Here is a 21310-nt window from a genome sequence, read left to right on the forward strand (position 1 = left end):
TTTAGGGGTAACACGAGGGGGAACTTCTTTATTCAGAGAATGGTAGCTGTGTGGAACGAACTTCCAGTAGAAGTGGTAGAGGCAGGTTCGATATTGTCATTTAAAGTAAAACTGGATAAGTATATGGACAGGAAAGGAATGGAGGGTTGTGGACTGAGTGCAGGTCGGTGGGACTAGGTGAGAGTAAGCGTTCGGCACAGACTAGAAGGGCCGAGATGGCCTGCTTCCATGCTGTAATTGTTATATAGTTATACGGTTATCATTTTATACACCTCTATCAGGTCACCTCTCATCCTCCGTCGCTCAAAGGAAAAAAGGCTGAGTTCACTTAATCTATTCTCATAAGGCATGCGCCCCAATCCAGGCAACATCCTTGTTGTATGTGATAATAAAATCTGATTCAGAGGACACAGCTTCAGAATAAAGGGACATCCTTTAGTTTTATTTAGATGAGGAGGAAATTATTCAGCCAGAGGAGGTGAATCTACAGAATTCATTACCACAGGGGTCTGTAGAGCTCAAGTTATTGGGTGTATAAGGCAGAAATTAATAGATTCACAATTGGTCAAAGGTTTAAGGGTTACAGGGAAGTGGGTGAATGGAATTAGAAACTAAGCAGCCATAACGGAATAGCTGAGAAGAAAAGGTGGGCTAAATGGCTTAAAACCATCCTTATATCTTGTCTTATAAAAAGTTTGTAGAAATAAGCAAAAAGGTAATTAAAATATGCAACAAGTGGAACAATCATTGATAAGCATAGACAATCCATACTGTTGAATACAACTAAGCATGAAAAAATTGCCTAAAATTCATTCTGCTGAATTCCAAAATACAAAGAACATTTGATGTTTGCTTTACTGATCCTTAATACTGACAAGTTTAATATTCATGCAAGCTATTCTAGAAATGTAGCATACCTGCTGGCAGATATTCTTGTACTGATACAATCCTTCTTTTGCGAGGTGGCTCTTCCGAAGATCCACACACAACTCCAGGTACTTGAGCATAATAGGCTCATGTATTTTCTGCCATGTTCGATGTTTTTTACTCTTAATGACATCATACAACACATCAAGAGCAGGTTGCTTCTTGCCAACCTCCAAGAATTCTGCAATTTAGAGGCAAAGATTTGATTAGAAGGCAGTGATCACAATATGATAGAATTCACCCTGCAGTTGAGAGGGTGAAGATGGAAGCTTGATATCAGTATTACAGCGGAGTAAGTGAAATTACAGAGGCACAAGTGAGGAACTGGCCAAAGTTGATTGGAAAAGGACACAAGCAGGATGATGGCAGAACAGCAATGGCTGGAATTTCTGGGGGCAATTCAGAAGGTACACAATAGATACATCCCAAAGATAAAGTATATTAAAAGGAAGATGAGGCAACCTTAGCTAACAAGTCAAAGTCAACATAGAAGCCAAAGAAAGGGCATGTAATAGAGCAAAAATTAGTGGGATGTTTATCTTTTAAAAAACAGAACACAACTAAAAAGAAGCCATAAGGAGAGAAAAGATGAAACTTGAAGGCAAGCTAGCCAATAATATCAAAGAGAATACCAAATGGTTTTTCCAAATATATAGAGGTGAGTGTAGATACTAGGCCACTGGAAATTTACGCTGAGGTAGTAATCAGGGACAAGGAAATGGCGGGCAAACTTACTAAGTATTTCGTGCCCGTCTTCATTATAGAAGATGCTAACAGTATGCCAGAAATTCAAGGGTCAGAGGCAAAGTGAGTGTCATTGCTACTACTAAGGAGATGGTGCTTGGGAGTTTGAAGGTAGGTAAGTTACCTGCACTAGATGGACCTCAGGGTTCTGAAAGGTATCTGAAGTAGATCTTTAAAGAATCACTAGATTCTGAAATGATTCTAGAGGACTGGAAAATTGTAAATGTCACCCCACTATTTAAGAAGGGAGGGAGGCAGATTAAAAGAACTAAAAGGCCAGTTATCCTGAATTCAGTGGTTGGGAAAATGGAGTCCATTATTACAGATGTGGTTTCAAGGTACTTAGAGGCACGTGATAAAGTAGACCAAAGTCAGCATAGTTTCCTTAAGGGGAAATCTTGCCTGACAAATCTGTTGGAATTCTTTGAGGAAAGAGATTCTTGGGGAGTGCCCAGAGGAGGCTAACAAGGATGATTCCAGGAATGAACGAGTTAAAAGATGAGAAACATTTGGTAGCTTTGGGCCTGTACTCACTGGAATTTAGAACGCGGGAGGATCTCTTTGAAACCTATGTTGAAAGGACTAGATAAGGTGGATGTGAAGAGGATGTTTCCTATGGTGGGGTATCCAGAACCAGAAGGCACAGCCTCAAAATTGAGGGGTGACTTTTCAGAACAGAGATAAGGAAGAATGTTTTTTTAGCCAGAGAGTAGTGAATCTGTAGAATGCTCTGCCACAGACTGCAATGGAGGTCAAGTCCGTGGTTACATTTAAAGATGAAGCTGATTGGCCTAATCAGTCAGGGTATCAAAGGATATGGCAGAAAGGCAAGTGTATGGAGTTTAGTGGGATCTGGATCAACCATGATGGAATGACGAAGTAGATTAGATGGGCTAAATGGCCTAATTTTATTATGTCTTATGGTCTAAATAGCAACCAGAATAGACAAAAGTGTCAGTGGATATTGGTTTACTTGAACTTTCAGACTGTCTTTGACAAGGTGCACACAAGGGTGCTTAACAAGATCAAGAGCCCATGGTATTACAGGAAAGATATAAGCATGGGTAGAAGACTGGCTGACTAGCAGAAGTCAAAGTGTTGGAATAAAGGGAGCCGATTCTGGTTGGCTGCCAGTGACTGGTGGTGTTCTGCAGGGATCAGTATTGGGACTCTTTCTTTTCATGTTGTATATCATTGGTTTGGAGGACAATTCATAGCTTTGGGGCCAACGTTGCAGGTGATGCAAAGATAGGAGGAAGCAGGGAATCTGCAGAAGGACTTGGAAAGATTGGGAGAATGGGCACAGAAGAGGCAGATGGAATATGGTTATGCACTTTGGCAGAAGGAATAAAAGCGTACACCATTTACTAAGTGGGGAGAAAATCCAAAAAAATCAGAGGTACAAAGGGACTTGAAAGAAACATGCAGGATTCCATAAAGGTTATTGCACGCTGAGTCAGTGGTAAGGAAAGCAAATACAATCTAAGCATTCATTTTGAGAAGGCTAGCATATGAGTAAGAATGTGATGCTGATATTTTACAAGACTTCACTCACAATACTCCAAGTGAGGTCTGCAAAGATTTTATTTATTTATTGAGATACAGTGCAGAATAGGCCTTCCCAACCATGCCACCCATTAACCCCCAATTTAACCCAAGCCTAATCAAGGGACAATTTACAATGACTAATTAACCTATGAACCGATGTCTTTGGAATGCAGGTGGAAACTGGAACAACTGGAAAAACCCACACAATCCACGGAGAGGATGTACAAACTCCTTACAGAGGACGCCGGGATTGAACTCAGATTTCTGAAATTGTGTCATGCTAATCACTGTGCTTCTCTGCTGTGCCAACCTAACAAAAGATGTGCTGGCATTGGAGAGGGTCCAGAGGAGATTCACAAGAATGAGAATGAAAGTGTTACCGTATGAGAAGCATTTGATGGCTCTGGGCCTTGTTGAAAATTTTGATCACATTGAAACTTGTGAATATTGAAAGACCTAGAGAAAGTGAATGCATCCTGTAATGGGTGAGTATACAGCCAGAAGGAAAAAGTTCAAAATTTAGAACACAGATGAGGAGGAATTTCTTTAGTCAGAGGGTGGTGAATCTGGGGAATTCACTGCCACGGTCGGCTGTTGGAGGCCAAGCCACTGGGTGTATTTAAAGCAAAGGTTGATAGGTTCTTGGTTAGTCAGGGTGTCCAAAGTTACAGGGAGAAGGCAGGAGAATGGGGTTGAAAGGGGTAGTAAACCAGCCATGATTGAATGGCAGAGCAGACTCAATGGGCTGAGTGGCCCAATTCTGTCCCTATGACGTATGGTCTAAACAATTAAACACTGCTATATTGCAAGCTTAATGTCACAACAATACATTTTAAACATTTAGATGGTCAGTAATAAAACCTTCCCTTTGAGATTTATTCAAAACAAGCAATACATTATTAAAATTCACCCATTTAATTTTTATATTAATGTTAACTTGAAAAGTTTGTACTTTCCCCATGGAGATAATTACATATAATCAAAGTCCCACAAAATTAGCTCACAAATTCGAAGACACAAGTTGGAGTTACATCTGTACCCAGAAGAGGGACACTGCCTAAATGCACGTTAATGAGATTCTCTTGCTCCAGACCCACTTATAACTATATAACAATTACAGCACGGAAGTAGGCCATCTCGGCCCTTCTAGTCCGTGCCGAAAGCTTACTCTCACCTAGTCCCACTTACCCGCACTCAGCCCATAACCCTCCATTCCATTCCTGTCCATATACCTATCCAATTTTACTTTAAATGACAATACCGAACCTGCTTCTACCATTTCTACTGGAAGCTCATTCCACATAGCTACCACACTCTGAGTAAAGAAATTCCCCCTCGTGTTACCCTTAAACTTTTGCCCCCTAACTTTCAACTCATGTCCTCTTGTTTGAATCTCCCCCTACTCTCAATGGATAAAGCCTATCCACGTCAACTCGATCTATCCCCCTCATTAATTTTAAATACCTCTATCAAGTCCCCCCTCAACCTTCTACACTCCAAAGAATAAAGGCATAACTTGTTCAATCTTTCCCTGTAACTTAGGTGCTGAAACCCAGGTAACATTCTAGTAAATCTTCTCTGTACTCTATTTTGTTGACATCTTTCCTATAATTCGGTGACCAGAACTGTACACAATACTCCAAATTAGGCATTACCAATGCCTTGTATAATTTTAACATTACATCTCAACTACACTCAATGCTCCAATTTATAAAGGCCAACATACCAAAAACTTTCTTCACCACTCTATCCACGTGAGATTCCACCTTCAGGGAACTATGCACCATTATTCCTAGATCACTCTGTTCTACTGCATTCTTCAATGCCCTACCATTTACCATCTATGTCCTATTTGGATTATTCCTACCAAAATGTAGCACCTCACGCTTATCAGCATTAAACTCCATCTGCCATCTTTCAACCCACTCTTCTAACTGGCCTAAATCTCTCCGCAAGCTTTGAAAACCTACTTCATTATCCACAACGCCACCTACCTTAGTATCATCTGCATACTTACTAATCCAATTTACCATCCCATCATCCAGATCATTAATGTATACGACAAACAACATTGGACCCAGTACAGATCACCGAGGCACATCACTAGTCACCGGCCTCCAACCTGACAAACAGTTATCCACCACTACTCTCTGGCATCTCCCATCCAGCCACTGCTGAATCCATTTTACTACTTCAATATTAATACCTAACGATTGAACCTTCCTAACTAACCTTCCATGCGGAACCTTGTCAAAGGCCTTACTGAAGTCCATATAGACAACATCCACTGCTTTACCCTCGTCAACTTTCCTTGTAACCTCTTCAAAAAATTCAATAAGATTTGTCACACATGATCTTCCATGCACAAATCCATGTTAACTATTCCTAATCAGACCCTGTCTATCCAGATAATTATATATATATATAAAATCTCTAAGAATACTTTCCATTAATTTGCTAGGTTTACTCTTAGAACCCTTTTTAAACAATGGAACTACATGAGCAATACGCCAATCCTCCGGCACCATCCCTGTTTCTAATGACATTTGAAACATTTCTGTTAGAGCCCCTGCTATTTCTCCACTAACCTCCCTCAAGGTCCTAGGGAATATCCTGTCAGTACCCGGAGATTTATCCACTTTTATATTCCTTGAAAGATCCCGTACTTCCTCCTCTTTAATCGTCATACTTTCCATAACTTCCCTACTTGTTTCCTTTACCTTAACACAATTCAATATCCTCCTCCTTAGTGAATACTGAAGAAAAGAAATTGTTCAAAATCTCCCCCATCTCTTCCGACGCCACACATAGCTGTCCACTGATTCTCTAAGGGACCAATTTTATCCCTCACTATCCTTTTGCTATTAATATAACTGCAGAAACCCTTCAGATTTATTTTCACCTTACTTGCCAAAGTAACCTCGTATCTTCTTTTAGCTTTTCTAATTTCTTTCTTAAGATTCTTCTTACATTCTTTATATTCCTCGAGCACCTCATTTACTCCATGCTACCTATATTTATTGTAGATCTCTCTCTTTTTCCTAACCAAGTTTCCAATATCCCATGAAAACCTGGCTCCCTCAAAGTTTTAACCTTTCCTTTCAACCTAACAGGAACATAGATTCTGTACCCTCAAAATTTCACCTTTAAATGACCGCCATTTCTCTATTATATCCTTCCCATAAAACAAATTGTCCCAATCCACTCCTTCTAAATCCTTTCACATCTCCTCAAAGTTAGCCTTTCTCCAATCAAAAATCTCAACCCTGGGTCCAGTCCTATCCTTCTCCATAATTATATTGAAACTAATCGCATTGTGATCACTGGAGCTGAAGTGCTCCCCAACACATACCTCCATCACCTGACCTATTTCATTCCCTAACAGAAGATCCAACACTGCCCCTTCTCTAGTTGGTACCTCTATGTATTGCTGCAAAAAAAACTATCCTGCACACATTTTACAAACTCCAAACTATCCATCCCTTTTACAGTATGGGCTTCCCAGTCTATGTGTGGAAAATTAAAATCTCCCACAATCACAACCCTGTGTTTACTACAAATATCTGCTATCTCCTTGCAAATTTGCTCCTCCAATTCTCGCTCCCCATTAGGTGGTCTATAATACACCCCTATAAGTGTTACTACACCTTTCCCATTCCTCAATTCCATCCAAATAGACTCCCTAGACAAGCCCTCTAATCTATCCTGCCAGAGCACCACTGTAATATTTTCTCTGACAAGCAACGCAACACCTCCCCCTCTGGTCCCTCCAATTCTATCACACCTGAAGCAACGAAATCCAGGAATATTTACCGTAGATTCCGGATTTTAAGCCGCTACTTTTTTCCCACATTTTGAACAGCTTTGAACTCTGCGGCCTTTAATCCAGAGCGGCTAATACATGATTTTTTTCATGCCGCCAAAAACATTTTGCCTCGTAACAGTAGACCAATAAAATTGATGAGTAGTTCACAGAGGTCCAATGAAATTGTACGATAAATCAAGCGCACTTTCACAATTAAATTATTGTAAATCAGTCATTTGTACTCACCCTCATCAACATGGAAAACACTCGAAGAAAAGCATTGTGCTGCCTTTATGGCAGTTATTTAGTTTATAATATTTTCGCTTAGTAATTCATTTTCTAGTTAAAGTTAGAAGTGTTTTAACTATATTTGTTTTCTGTACTGCATCGCGGGATGCTATTGTTTTCTGTACTACATCGCGGGATGCTATGATGTCACACCCGGTTTCGCCGCGTCTTGTGGGAAATATGCCGTTTGCGATAAACGGGACGGCGGGGGGCGAGTGGCGGAGCGGCATTAGATCTGAGCGAACGCTGCTTTTAAGTTAAAGGCGATCAATAACTTTTCCTGGTAGGCTGCAGTATATATATTTTTTACCAGTCGTTAGGAGATATTGGAATGTTGTTCAGTAAAGAAGTATACGCAATGTATATTTAAAAGTAGCCGCGTTACAGGCACGGTTCGAAAAAAAGCATTTGCAATATGTATTTGTTTGTTACCATATGGATTTAATTAAAAGTTAAAAAATCCTCACGTGTAATATCTTTCTGTGTAAATATCTCATATTACAACGTGGGACACCTGCGGCCGAAAATCCGGTGCAGCCTAAAATCCGGTGCGGCCTAAAATCCAGTGCGGCCTAAAATCCAGTGCGGCCTAAAATCCAGTGCGGCCTAAAATCCAGTGCGGCCTGTACAAGTAAAAAATTGATTTTCTTTCTAAAATTAGAGCCAGCGGCTTTTAATCAGGTGCGCTCTGTAGTCCGGAATCTACGGTAGTTGCCAATCACGCCCCTCCTGCAACCATGTTTCACTAACAGCTACAACATCATATTTCCAGGTATCAATTCATGCTCTAAGCTCATCCACCTTTCTTACAATGCTCCTAGCATTAAAATAAATGCATGTAAGAAATTCTCCACCTCTTCCTCTATTTATCTCTAACAGTACAAAGAACTTTACGGTCTTTTTCTTCCTTCTCCCATACATCTGTTCCTACACTCTGATTCCCCTCCCCCCCCATATCTAGTTTAAATCCACTGGAGCCTCTCTAGCAAACCTACCTGCAAGAATATTTGTCCCCCTCCCATTCAGATGTAAACCATCCCGCCAGAACAGGTCCCACCTTCCCTGTAAAACTGCCCAATTACCTATAAATCTGAAGCCCTCCCTCCTGCACCATGTCTTCAGCCACGTATTGATCTGCACTATCTTACTATTTCTAAACCCACCTGCATGTAGCACTGGTAGCAATCCTGAGATTGCTATCCTGGAGGTCCTGTCCTTTAACTTGGCACCTAGCTCTCTAAACTCACCTGTCAGGACCTCCTCACTCTTCCTACCCACGTCATTGGTCCCTACATGGACCACAACATCTGGCTGCTCACCCTCCCTCTTGTGAATACTGAGAACTCGATCCGAGATATCACGGACCCACTTGGATCTGCCAAAGGGTCCATAATCCCCATTTCCACAAGAATGTTCATTCAAATACAACCAGATGACTATGTTGACACCAAAGCTTGAACTATCACCAGTATCTTCTAACCTCAATTCCTTTAAAAACACTTTGTAAAAAAAGCTCCAAATTTCTTTATAACAATTGTCCAAAGAGTAAAGAATGTTGCAGTCCTTAATAATAGAAAAAAATACCCTCATAACCAAGCAGTCTGTTTCTGCCTCAGATGACAATTGCACAAGGTTCAGAAATGGGGAGAACAATATAGAGTATACAGTAAGGGTTAAGGACAATAACTAGTTTTTCCCAATTTCAGCAGGATGAAATAGCACAGCACTTCCAGCATGTTTTATTTATGACTGCAACTTCGAACTCCCAACTGCCTATCTTTAGTCCTACCATTTACCATAATAACACACACAAAATGCTGGTTAGTCCTGACGAAGGGTCTCGGCCTGAAACGTCAACAGTGCTTCTCCTGGCCTGCTGTGTTCCACCAGCATTTTGTGTGTGTTGTTTGAATTTCCAGCATCTGCAGATTTCCTCGTGTTTGCTAGTTACCATAATACTTCAGCTGCTACTGATTTGGAAATTTGCTCCTTATATCCCCAACAAACCACTTACTCTTGTATTATGTCACCTACTCAAATGACCCTTCCTCATCTTTGTTCTTTCCAGCAAGAAGAGAGATTCGGGTAGTCGGTGCACAAAATCATTATCCATTAACACCAGGTATGGCTGAATTGTTATTCGATGGTGCAGCTGTGATACTATAGCAAACAAGTTCTTTCCATCATACTTGAACTTCAATATACTTGTGTACACGTCAATAAACTCAACTTGGCTTGAATTTTGATAAATGACATGCAAATCCATCCTTCGCCAATTCATATTCTGACAACTTGGCGCAGTATTCTATCATAAGTCAATATTGATCCCTTGGCCTAAACTAAATGCAGTGTTCTAAACAAGAGTCGGATCTACGAGTGTACAATAGAACTTGGATTTCTGCCTTTGCTATGCAAAATCAATCACTGTTGCATCAAACAAAAGTAAAGCCCAGTATTCTATTAGCCACTAGTTTTTAAAAGTCCAGAAAATGCTGGAATGTGCAAACCCATCAATCTATTGCAAGTGAAGAATTAACAGTTATGTCAGATGTTGCTTGAGCTGAATATCTGACATTTTTTCACTTGACCTCCAACATCTGTAATTTTTTTTACCCTGTAATTATCTTAATGTACCACACAAGTTTCCTCTGACCTATCTGATCTCTCCCCTCAGCAGATTTTGAATTGAATTGACTATTTCTTACATCCTTCACATGTCAGGAGATGTCAGGGGTTAAGTTGTTGTAGTTTTTTTAATGCAGAGAGTGGTGAGTGCATGGAATGGGCTCCGGCGATGGTGGAGGAGGCAGATACAATAGGGTCTTTTAAGAGACTCCTAGACAGGTACATGGAGCTTAGAAAAATAGAGGGCAATGGGTAATTTCTAAGTACATGTTCAGCACAGCATTGTGGGCCGAAGGGCCTGAATTGTGCTGTAGGTTTTCTATGTTTCTGTACATAAGGAGTGAAAATCTTTATTGCGTCTCCATCTAAATGTGCAATCATAGTAATATATAATAAATAGAACTGTCAATGTAATATACTCAAAACAGCACGAGTTAATCAGTCTGGTGGCCTGGTGGAAGATGATGTCCCAGAGTCTGTTGGTCCTGACTTATATGCTGCGGTACAATCTCCCAGATGGTAGCAGCTGGAATAGATTGTGGTTGGCGGAGACTCAGGTCCCCAACGATCCCTCTGGCCCTTTTTACACACCTGCCCTTATAAATGTCCTGGATCATGGGAAGTTCACATCTACAGATACACTGGGCTGTCCGCACCACTCTCTGCAGAGTCCTATGATTAAGGGAGGTACAGTTCCCACACCAGGCAATGATGAAGCCAGTCAGGATTCTCTCAATTGTGCCCTTGTAGAAAGTTCTTAGGAACTGGAGGCCAATACCAATTTCCTCAACCATCTCAGGTGAAAGAAGCACTATTGTGCCTTTTTCACCACACAGTTGGTGTGTACAGACAACTTGAAGTTCTCGGTGATGTGGATGACGAGGAACTTAAAGCTAATTACTCTCTCGACTCTCTTGCACTCATTTCCATCTGAAATCATCCACTCAGTTGTGTGAACCACTTCCTGGATTACCAATTCCATATTCTGACCACTCCTCAATACTCTGCTTAAAATAAGGCAATTTATTGTTAGGTTGCTACCAATCCTTATTCGTCAACCATTATAGTAGAATCTCATTATCTTGCTTACAAACTCCTTTACCCCTATTAATGACCCCCTTAGTTTTAAAAGTGTGGTCCACACAATGCATCTTTCAGGAATTCACACAGATTCTCATTTGGACAATTCACAGGTCATAATTGTCAATAATCCTACCACAGTAGATTCCACTTATTTAACTAGAAATGGTGACTCTTGAGGGGTCCATACAATTTTTTGATAACATCCACTACAGCTTATCAAATTTATAATTTATCTCGTCTTTTATTTTAGATTAGCACACAGATCTTTCTCCCTCTATTCATTTCAAATTACATTTCCAATTAATATTCTTAGGATACTCAAAACCCGTAGAGAGCATTCTGACTGTTTGCTCAAATGTGCACGACTAAAAGAGGCTGCACTGAGTTCTAGACACAACCAGCTCCATCACGGGCACAACCAGAGGACATTTTCAAAAGTGGTGCTTCAAGAAGGTGTTATCTATCATCAAGGGTCCCCCAACATCCACAATGTGCCTTCTTCTCATTACCACTTATCAGGTGGTGGTACCGGAGCCTAAAGACTCAAAAATCAATCCCTTAGTAACAGCTTCTTCCACTCCAAGGTTTCTGAATGATCCGGGAACATTACTATCTCGCTATTCCTCTTTTGTACTATTTACTTCTGTAACATAGTAATTTTAATGTATTGCACTGTACTGCTGCCGCAAAACAAATTTAGCATGTCAGTTACATATATCCCAACCATTGAGCACATCTACATGCAACGTTACCGTAGAAAAGCAGCACCCATTATCGAAGATCCTCACCACCTAAGCCATGCCGTTTTCTTGTTGCTGCCATCTGGTAGAACGTACAAGTGCCTCAGGACTCAAACCATCAGGTTCACATTACTACCCCTCAACCATCAAGCTCTTGACCAAAAGAGGATAACTACGCTCTCTTTAAGGGCTCCAATCTTATTTCATGCTTGTCATTTATTTATATCTGTACTTGCAGTCTATTGTCATTGATCCTGTTTACAATATTGTTCTATAGATTTGCCAAGTATGCCTGCAGAAAAAGAACCTCAGGGGTGCATGTGATGATATGTCTGTACTCTGATAATAAATTTTACTTAGACTTTAATAATAAACCTTATTCAATCTCTTACAATTCTACTCAGAGTAAGTAATTCAAACAGATGCAATACAAAATGCAACAAAAAACAATGACAAGGATGGTCAAAGGAAAACCTATGTAAAAGCCAAACCATACAAGAGGAAAAGCAACAGTTAGAGGAGCTCGCCAAATATTGCTTGAGAATGAAACGTAATGCAGGCCATTCCAACTTCCCATTCACAACCAAAACGGGGGAAAAAAACGTATCCAATTAATCCGAAGTACCAAAAGGAACATTCAAACGAACAGTTTCAAAAACTCACCAAAAATAAAGAACCAGAATGATTCTAATAAACGTGACCACGTACATTCATGAACCGGAATATTTTTTAAAATGCGAAAATCATCCTTGCATACGGAAAACTCACAAATTTAAGCAAAGTCCAAATATCAAATGTTAAATTAATGATTAAGAAGTTTATATTTAAGAGAAGATTGCTTCGAAGGGTGAAAGTAAATTCTCTCTCTTACATGTACTACCAACCATTTTAAGCAGACGTCTGATCTTTAAATGCAGATTTTACATACACATAAAAATATATAAATAAATATGGCTTATAAAGTGGGTTATTTAAGTAAGGAGGCACCATTGAGGTTGGAGGGCCCAGGTAACGTGTGCATGGGCGAGGCCGCACCATAGGCCTGCAGCCCAGCGACACCGTGGCCATATGGCAAGGCCTGAGCCCGAATGAGTCCCGATTCCCCTCCCTCTCCATCCTCTCCCTGGCTCACCGTTAGCCCGCTTGAGGGCATTCTCCGGTCTCTGGAAATAAGCCGGCATGTTTTCAGGCTCTGCGATCTCCTTCCCCCGCCTCAGCTCCCGACTCCCCGAACCGGCCGCTTCAAAATGGAGCCCGCCGGCGCCACGTGATACCGCGCCCGCGCCTCCTAGCGCTGTGTCCGGAGTACGGGAGCGCGCCTTGCAACTAGGTGGCAGCAGCAACAGCAGGCTCAGGAACTGCTTGCTTTCTTCCAGGAGCATAATAATAAGAAGAAGAAATGAGGAGTGGGGGTGAATGACATGGGCAAATTCTACTCCATTGTCTTATGGTGTTATATATTCATGCACCAGAACTGTGCAAGGTGGGTAATTTCAGCAAAGGGTGAGTGGTACTATTTCTGAGGATCTGCATTGATGCAATCAAGAAGAAGACATTTTGAGATTTGGTATGATAGAGAGCTTAACAACTCTGTATCAAGCACTGACCACGGGTCCGTGGTGCGGAAGGGAAAGAGAGAGAAGGGAGTGATGGTGACAGGGGACTCGATAGTGAGGGAAACAGGCAGGAGATTCTGTGGATGTGAACGGGACAGCCGGATGGTATGTAGCCTTCCATTTGCCAGGGTCAGACAGATGTCAGATCGCGTCCGAGCAGCCTGATGTCTTGGTACGTATTGGTATCAATGACATAGGAAGGAAAAGCAAAGAGGCCCTGAAAAGAGAATTTAGAGAGCTAGGTAGAAAGCTGAGAAGCAGGAGCTCCCGGGTAGTAGTTTCTGGATTGCTGCCTGTGCCACGTGCCAGTTAGGGTAGAAACAGGATGATTTGACAGATAAATATGTGGCTGAGAAGCTGGTGCAGGAGCAGGGCTTCAGGTTCTTGGATGATTGGGATCTCCTCTGGGGGAGTTATGACCTGTTTAAAAGTGACGGGTTGTACCTGCACCCAAGGCGGACCAATACCCTCGCAAGCAAGTTTGCTAGAGTTATTGGGGAGGGTTTAAATTAACTTAGCAGTGGGGTGGGAACCGGAGTGAATGGACTCAGGATAGGAAGGATGGTAAAAAAGTAAAGATAGTATGCAGTCAGATTGTCAGAAAGAGCAGACAGGTGATAGGACTTAGTTGCAGCCAACAGCCTGAGTATCAAAATATTAGGGATGCAGAGTCAGAAAAAATAGAAAATATGGTACTCAAGGTATTGTATCTAAATGTGCATAGTATAAGAAATAAGGTGGGTGATCTTGTTGCAATTTGACAGATTGCCAGCTATGATGTTGAGGACATCATTGAATCGTGGCTGAGGGATGGTTGTAATTGGGAGCTGAATGTCCAAGGTTACACATTATATTGGAGGGATAGGAAGGCAAGCAGAGGGGGGTGGTATGGCTCTACTGGCAAAGAATGGCATCAAATCACTAGGAAGATGTGACATAGGATCAGAAGATGTTGAATCCTTGTGGGTTGAATTAAGAAACTGCAAGGGTAAGAGGATGTAGATGGCAGTTTATTCAGGCCTCCCAGCAGTGACTGGGAGGTGGACCACAGGTTACAACAGGAAATAGAAAAGACGAGTCAAAAGAGCAATGTTATGGTAGTCATTGGAGATTTTAACACACAGGACAATTGGGAACATCAGGTTGGTTCTGGATCTCAAGGGAGTGAGTTTGTTGAATGCCTAAGAGATGGCTTTTTAGAGCAGTTTGTCATTGAGTCTATTAGAGGATCAGCTATATTGGATTGAGTGTTGTCATGAACCGGAGGTGATTAGGGAGCTTAAGGTAACAGAACCCTTAGGAACAGTGATCACAATATGATTGTGTTCAACTTGAAAATTGATAGGGAGAAATGAGAGTGGATATAGGATCAATAGAAAATGAGGCAGGATAAATAATACCGGCGGACACGCAGATGGCTATGAACAAAATGAGTATTTTGCATCAGTCTTCACTGTGGAAGACACTAGTAGTATGCCTGATGTTATAGTGTGTGAAGGAAGGGAAGTGGGTGCAGTTACTGTTATAAGAAAGAAGGTGCTCAAAAAGTTGAAAAATCTAAAGGTACATAAGTCACCTGGATCAGAGGAACTGCACCCTAGGGTTCTGAAAGAGGTAGCTTTGGAGATTGTGGTGGCATTAGAAATTATCTTTCAAAAATCACTGGACTCTGGCATGGTGCCAGAGGACTGGAAAGGAGGAAGGCAGCAAAAAGGAAATTATAGACCAGTTAACCTGACCTCAGTGGTTGGGAAGATGTTAGAGTCAATTGTTAAGGATAAGGTGATGGAGTACTTGGTGACACAGGACAAGATAGTACAAAATCAGCATGGTTCCCTTCAGGGAAAATCCTGCCCGACAAACCTGCTGGAATTCTTTGAGGAGATTACAAGTAGAATAGATAAGGGGATGCAGTGGATGTTGTATATTTGGATTTTCAGAAGGCCTTTGACAAGGTGCCACACATGAGGCTGCTTACATAAGAAATAAGAAATAGGAGCAGGAAGTAGGCCATCAGACCCATCGAACCTGCCCCACCATTCAATAAGATCATGGCTGATCTGTCTGTAAACTCAGCTCCATCTAACTGCCTTTTCCCCATAACCCTTAATTCCCTTACTATCTAAAAACCTATCTAATATATTCAGCGAGGAAGGCAGAAAATTCCACAGATTCACTACTCTCTGGGAAAAGCAGTTTCTCCTCATCTCCGTCCTAAATCTTCTCCCCTGAATTTTGAGGCAATGTCCCAGGATTCCAAGTTAAGAGCCCGAGGTATTACAGGAAAATTGCTAACAATTGTTAGAGCATTGGCTGATTGGTAGGAGGCAGTTTACATAAGAACATAAGAGTGGGAATAAAAGGATCCTTTTCTGGTTGGCCGCCAGTGACTAGTGGTGTCCCGCATGGTTTGGTGTTGGGACCAGTTCTTTTTATGCTGTATATAAATGATTTAGACAATGGAATAGATTGCTTTGTTGCCAAGTTTGCAGATGATACAAAGATTGATGGAGGGGCAGATAGTGTTGAACAAACAAGTAGGATGCAGAAGGCCAAGAAATGGGATTGAGGAGGAGACAGAAAAAAAGGATCAGCCATGATTGAATGGTGAAGCAGACTCGATGGGCCAGGTGGCCTAATTCTGCTCCTATGTCTTATGGTTTTATGACAACAACCTCAATGCCAGCAAAACAACAGAGCTGGTCACTGACTTCAGAAAAGGGGTCTGTGGAGGGCATCTTCAGGCAGTGGTGCCTCATCAAGGTGGCATGCACTATTAAGAACCCTCACCATCTGATTCATGCCCCTTTCTTTTTGATGCCATCAAGGAGGATATACAGGAGCCTGAGCACCAATCATCAATGTTTTAGGAACAAGCTTCTTCCCCTTTGCCATCACATGTCTGAATGTTCCATGAACACTACTTCATTATTCATTTTTGCACTATTAATTTTTGAATTTTGTATATAATGCTTATATAATGTATACATCTTGCACTGATCTAATGTATATAATGCTTTTGAATATAATGCTTATACTGTATCTTGCACTGACCAAAACAAATTTCATGACATATGTTAATGATAATGAACCTGATTCTGATTCTAACCAAAAGTCACTTGCTTTGAAAGAGACAAGTGGTTTGTACAATACTGTGTACTTTAGGCACATATGTACAGCTAGGGTGCCTAAAACCTTTGCACAGTACTCTTTATCTTATAATCTCTTTCTTTTGAATGATATGTTAACCAACACTTTTTTTGTTGCTGCAAGAGAATGTAAAAGTGCCGTGACACTAGTTTTGAGGGTCAGGTTCGTGTTTGTCATGCAATCAATATTACAGAAGCAATTTATTCATTGTCTGCAACTTCAGCCATTTTGCTCCTACAATTCAGAAATTCTTATACAATACTTCTGGCTTCACTTCCAACAGAATAAACCTCTGAACATTCTTTCAGTTATATTTCTCATTAATTTATCTCATTCAATTTGATATGTATAGTAAAAATTAAAATTGCACTTTTAATGAGTGATGCTTAAGCAAATGTAATAAGCTTTATAAGGAATAATGATATTTTCATTTAATATAAATTATATCTGTATGGAGGAGTTTAAACTAGAATTGCGGGGGGGGGGGCAGGAATGGGAACCAGAGTGCTGGAACAATTAGTGGAGAGATTGTGGAGGCAGATGTTGGTCAGACCTCAGACAAAGTTAGGAATCAAAAGGTTGAGCACTGGTGTAACAAAATCAAAAGGATTAACACAGGACTGAAGGAGTAGTATCTGAATGCACATGGATACGTAACAAGGTAGATGAACTTGCAGCACAGTTGCAGTTTAGCAGGTGTGATGTTGGAGGCATCACTGAATCATGGCTGAAAGATTATAGCTGAGAGTGTAATGTCCAAGGAATCACATTTTCTTGAAAGGACAGGCAGGAAGGCAGAAGGGCTGCTGTTGCACTGTTGATAAAAAATGAAATCAAATCATTAGAAGGAGATGACATAGGATTGAAAAGTGTTGTGGATAGAGCTAAGGAACTACAAAGGTAAAAACACCCTGATGAGAGTTGTATACAGAGCCCCAAACGGTAGTAAGCATGTGGCTTACAAATTACACAATGGGAGATAGAAAAGAGCAATGTTACAATAATCGTGGAGGACTTCAATATGTAGGTAGATCAGGAAAATTAGGTTGGTGCTGAATTACAGGAGGGGAGATTTCTGAGAGTGCCTACAAGATGGCTTTTTTAGAGCAGCTCGTGGTTGGGCCCACTAGAGGATCAATTAATCCGGATTGGGTGTTATGCAATGAACCAGAATTGATTAGAGAGCTTATGGTAAAGGACCCTTTGAGACAAGTGACTCACAATCTGATCAAATTCACCCTGAAATTTGAGAAACAGAAACTAAAGTCAGATGTATTAGTATTACAGAGGAGTAAAGGGAATTACAGAGGCATGAGAGAGGAGTTGGCCAGAATCAATTAGAAAAGAACACTGGTGGGGATGACAGCAGAGCAGCAATGGCTGAAATTTCTGGAAGCAATTCAGAAGGTATAGGATATATACATCCTAAAGAGGAAGAAGTTTTCTAAAGAAAAGATGACACAATTGTGTCAAACAAGATAAGTCAAAGCCAAAGAGAGGGCATATAAAAAAGGAAAATTTTGTGGGAAGTTAGAGGATTGGGAAGCTACTGAAAACCAACAAAAGGCAACAAAAAAGCAATTAAGAAGGTAAAGATGAAATATGAAAGTAAGCTAGCCAATAGAAAGAGGAAATCAAAAGTTTTGTCACTAACATAAAGTGTAAAAGAGGGGTGAGAGTGGAGATCGGACTACTGGAAAATGATGCCACAGAGGCAGTAATTGGGGACAATGAATTTAGGAACGAACTGAATAAGTAATTTGCAACAGTCTTTACTGTCGAAGACGCTAGCAGTATGGTGGAAGTTCCAGGTGTCGGGGACATGAAGTGAGTGAAGGTACCATGACTAGAGAGAAGGTTCTTGGGAAACTGAAGGGTCTGAAAGTAGAAAAGTCACCTGGACACCCCAGAGTTCTGAAAGAAGTGGCTGAAGAGTTTGTGGAGGCATTAGTAATGGTCTTTCTAGAATCGTTAGTTTCTGGAATGATTCCAGAAGACTGGAAAATTGCAAATCTCACTTCACTCTTCAAGAAGGGAGAGAGGCAGAAGAAAGGAAACTATAGGCCAGTTAGTCTGACCTCAGTGCTTGAGAAGATGTTGGAGTTGATTATTAAAGATGAGGTCTGGAGGGTACTTGGAGGCACATGATGAGATAGGCTGTAGTCAGCATGGTTTCCTCAAGGGAAAGTCTTGTCTGACAAATTTGTTGGAATTCTTTAAGGAAATAACAAACAGGATAGACAAAGGAAAATCAGTTGATGTTCTGTACTTGGATTTTCAGAAGGTCTTTGACAGGGTGCCACACATGAGGCTGTTAACAAGCTACAAGCCCATGGTATTACAGGAAAGATTCTAGCATAGCTAAAGTAGTGGCTGATTGACAGGAGGCAAAGAGTGTGAAGACATCTGCAGTACACCAGACATTCAAGAGTGTCAGGGAAGTGAAGTATGTGCAGTGAAAATTACGACTGAGAAGGTGCTCAGGAAGCTTAATGGTCTGAGGGTGGATAAATCTCCTGGACCTGATGGAGTACAGCCTCAGGTTCTGAAGGAAGTAGCTGGAGAGATTGCAGAGGCATTAACGATGATCTTTCAAGAATCGATAGGTTCTGGCATTGTATCCGATGACTGGAAAATTGCAAATGTTACTCCACTATTTAGGAAGGGTGGGAGGCAGCAGAAAGGAAACTATAGACCTCAAAACACAAAAATACAACTGCAGATGCTGTGAATCAAAGAATACGTACACAATGCTGGAAGAACTTAGCAGGTCAGGCAGCATCCGTGAGAAAAGAGTAGCCAACGTTTCGGGCTGAGACCCTTTCTGACGTTGGCTACTCTTTTCTCACGGATGCTGCCTGATCTGCTGAGTTCTTCCAGTGTTGTGTACGTAAACTATAGACCTGTTAGCCTGACATCAGTTGTTGGAATCGATTGTTAGGGATGAGATTACGGAATACCTGGAGGCACATGAAAAGATAGTCCAAAGCCAGCATGGTTTCCTGAAAGTAAAATCCTGCCTGACTAATCTACTGCAATTTTTTGAGGAAATTACAAGCAGGGTAGACAAAGGAGATGCAGTAGATGAGATGTGCTGTACTTGGATTTTCAGAAGGCCTTTGACAAGGTGCCACACATGAGGCTGCTTTAACAAGATAAGAGCCCATGAAGTTACTAGCATGGGTGGAGCATTGGCTGATCGACAGAAATCAGAGAGTGGGAATAAAGCGATCCTATTCTGGCTGGTTGCTAGTTACCAGTGGAGTTCCACAGGGGTTGGTGTTGGGACCGCTGCTTTTTACGATGTATGTCAATGATTTGGACTATGGGAGTAATGGATTTGTGGCTTAATTTGCCGATGATACAAAGGTAGGTGGAGGAGCAAACAGTATTGAAGAAACAGAGAGCCTGCAGAGAGACTTAGATAGTTTAGGGGAATGGGCAAAGAAGTGGCAAATGGAGCTTAGAAAAATAGGGGGCTTTGGGTAAAGCCTGGGTAGTTCTAAGGTAAGGACATGTTCGGCACAGCTTTGTGGGCCAAAGGGCCTGTATTGTGCTGTATGTTTTTTATGTTTCTATGTAATACAATGTTGGAAAATGTATGGTCATACACTTTGGTGGAAGAAATAAACGGGCAGACTATTATTTAGATGGGGAGAGAATTCAAAATGCAGAGATGCAAAGGGACTTGTGAGTCCTTGTGCAGGATACCCTAAAGGTTAACGTCCAGGTTGAGACGGCGGTGAGGAAGGCAAATGCAATGTTGGCATTCATTTCTAGAGGCATAGAATATAAGAGCAGGGATGTGATGTTGAGGCTCTATAAGGCACTTGTGAGACCACAGTTGGAGTATTGTGTGCAGTTTTGGGCTCCTTATTTTAGAAAGGATATACTGACAGATTCAGAGAAGATTCTCGAGAATGATTCCAGGAATGAAAGGGTTACAGTGTGAGGAACGTCTGGCAGCTCTTGGGCTGTATCCCCTGGAGTTCAGCAGAATGAGGGGGGTTCTCATAGACACATACCAAATGTTAAAAGGCCTGAACAGATTAGATATAGTAAAGGTATTTCCCATGGTTGGGGAGTCTAGGACAAGAGCGCACGACTTCGGGATTGAAGGACATCCATTTAGAAAAGAGATGCGGAGAAATTATTTTAATCAGGCCGGTAAATCTGTGGAATTTGTTGCCATGAGCAGTTGTGGAGGCCAAGTCATTGGGTGCCTCACTTGGAGTATTGTGAGCAGTTTTGGGCCCCTTCGAAAGAATATACTGAAACTGGAGAGGGTTCAAAGGAGGTTCACGAAAATTATTGCATTTGATGTCTCTGGGCCTGTATTCACTAGAATTCAGAAGAATAAGGGATGTCCTCATTGAAACCTATCAAATAGTGAAAGGCCTTGGTAGAGTGAATGTGGAGAGTCTAAGACCAGAGCACACAGCCTCAGAATAGAAGGGCGTCCTTTTAGAATGGAGATGAGGAGTAATTTCTTTAGCCAGAGGTGGTTGAATCTGTGTAATTCTTTGCCACAGATAGCTGTGGAGGCCAAGTGTTTGGACAGGGCATGTAGGAATATGGGGTGAAAGCAAGAGATTGGGGCTGAGAGGAGAAGTGGATCAGCCATGATGAAATGGTGGAGCAGTCACGACAGGTCCAAATGGTCTAATTCTGCTCCTATAATTTATGGACTTAATATGATTCGTACAATGTAAAGGTACTATATATTTTTACCTGCACCCAGATTTACATCCCCTGATATTAATATCCAAAAAGTATGTAAATAT

The 21310-nt window shown here is 41.3% G+C and overlaps 2 protein-coding genes across 2 annotated transcripts in view; one reads left to right on the plus strand and one right to left on the minus strand.

Moving 5' to 3' along the window:
- eif3s10 (eukaryotic translation initiation factor 3, subunit 10 (theta)) overlaps window positions 1-13040 on the minus strand; it is a 63114-nt gene extending 50074 nt beyond the window's left edge. Inside the window, exons 1-2 of the mRNA XM_073027867.1 lie at window positions 12893-13040; window positions 918-1108 (exon numbers count right to left, since the gene is read on the minus strand). Of these exons, the coding sequence (XP_072883968.1) occupies window positions 918-1108; window positions 12893-12941 (240 nt within the window). The 5' untranslated portion in view covers window positions 12942-13040. The remainder of the gene's footprint in view (window positions 1-917; window positions 1109-12892) is intronic.
- A 52-nt stretch (window positions 13041-13092) lies between these two features.
- Window positions 13093-21310, plus strand: part of dennd10 (DENN domain containing 10) — an 83712-nt gene continuing 75494 nt past the window's right edge. The window contains exon 1 of the mRNA XM_073027869.1: window positions 13093-13243. The gene's annotated coding sequence lies outside the window, so the exon portion shown is untranslated. The remainder of the gene's footprint in view (window positions 13244-21310) is intronic.

The sequence above is a fragment of the Hemitrygon akajei genome, chromosome 23 (assembly GCF_048418815.1).
Source record: "Hemitrygon akajei chromosome 23, sHemAka1.3, whole genome shotgun sequence".
NCBI classification, from domain to species: Eukaryota; Metazoa; Chordata; class Chondrichthyes; order Myliobatiformes; family Dasyatidae; genus Hemitrygon; species Hemitrygon akajei.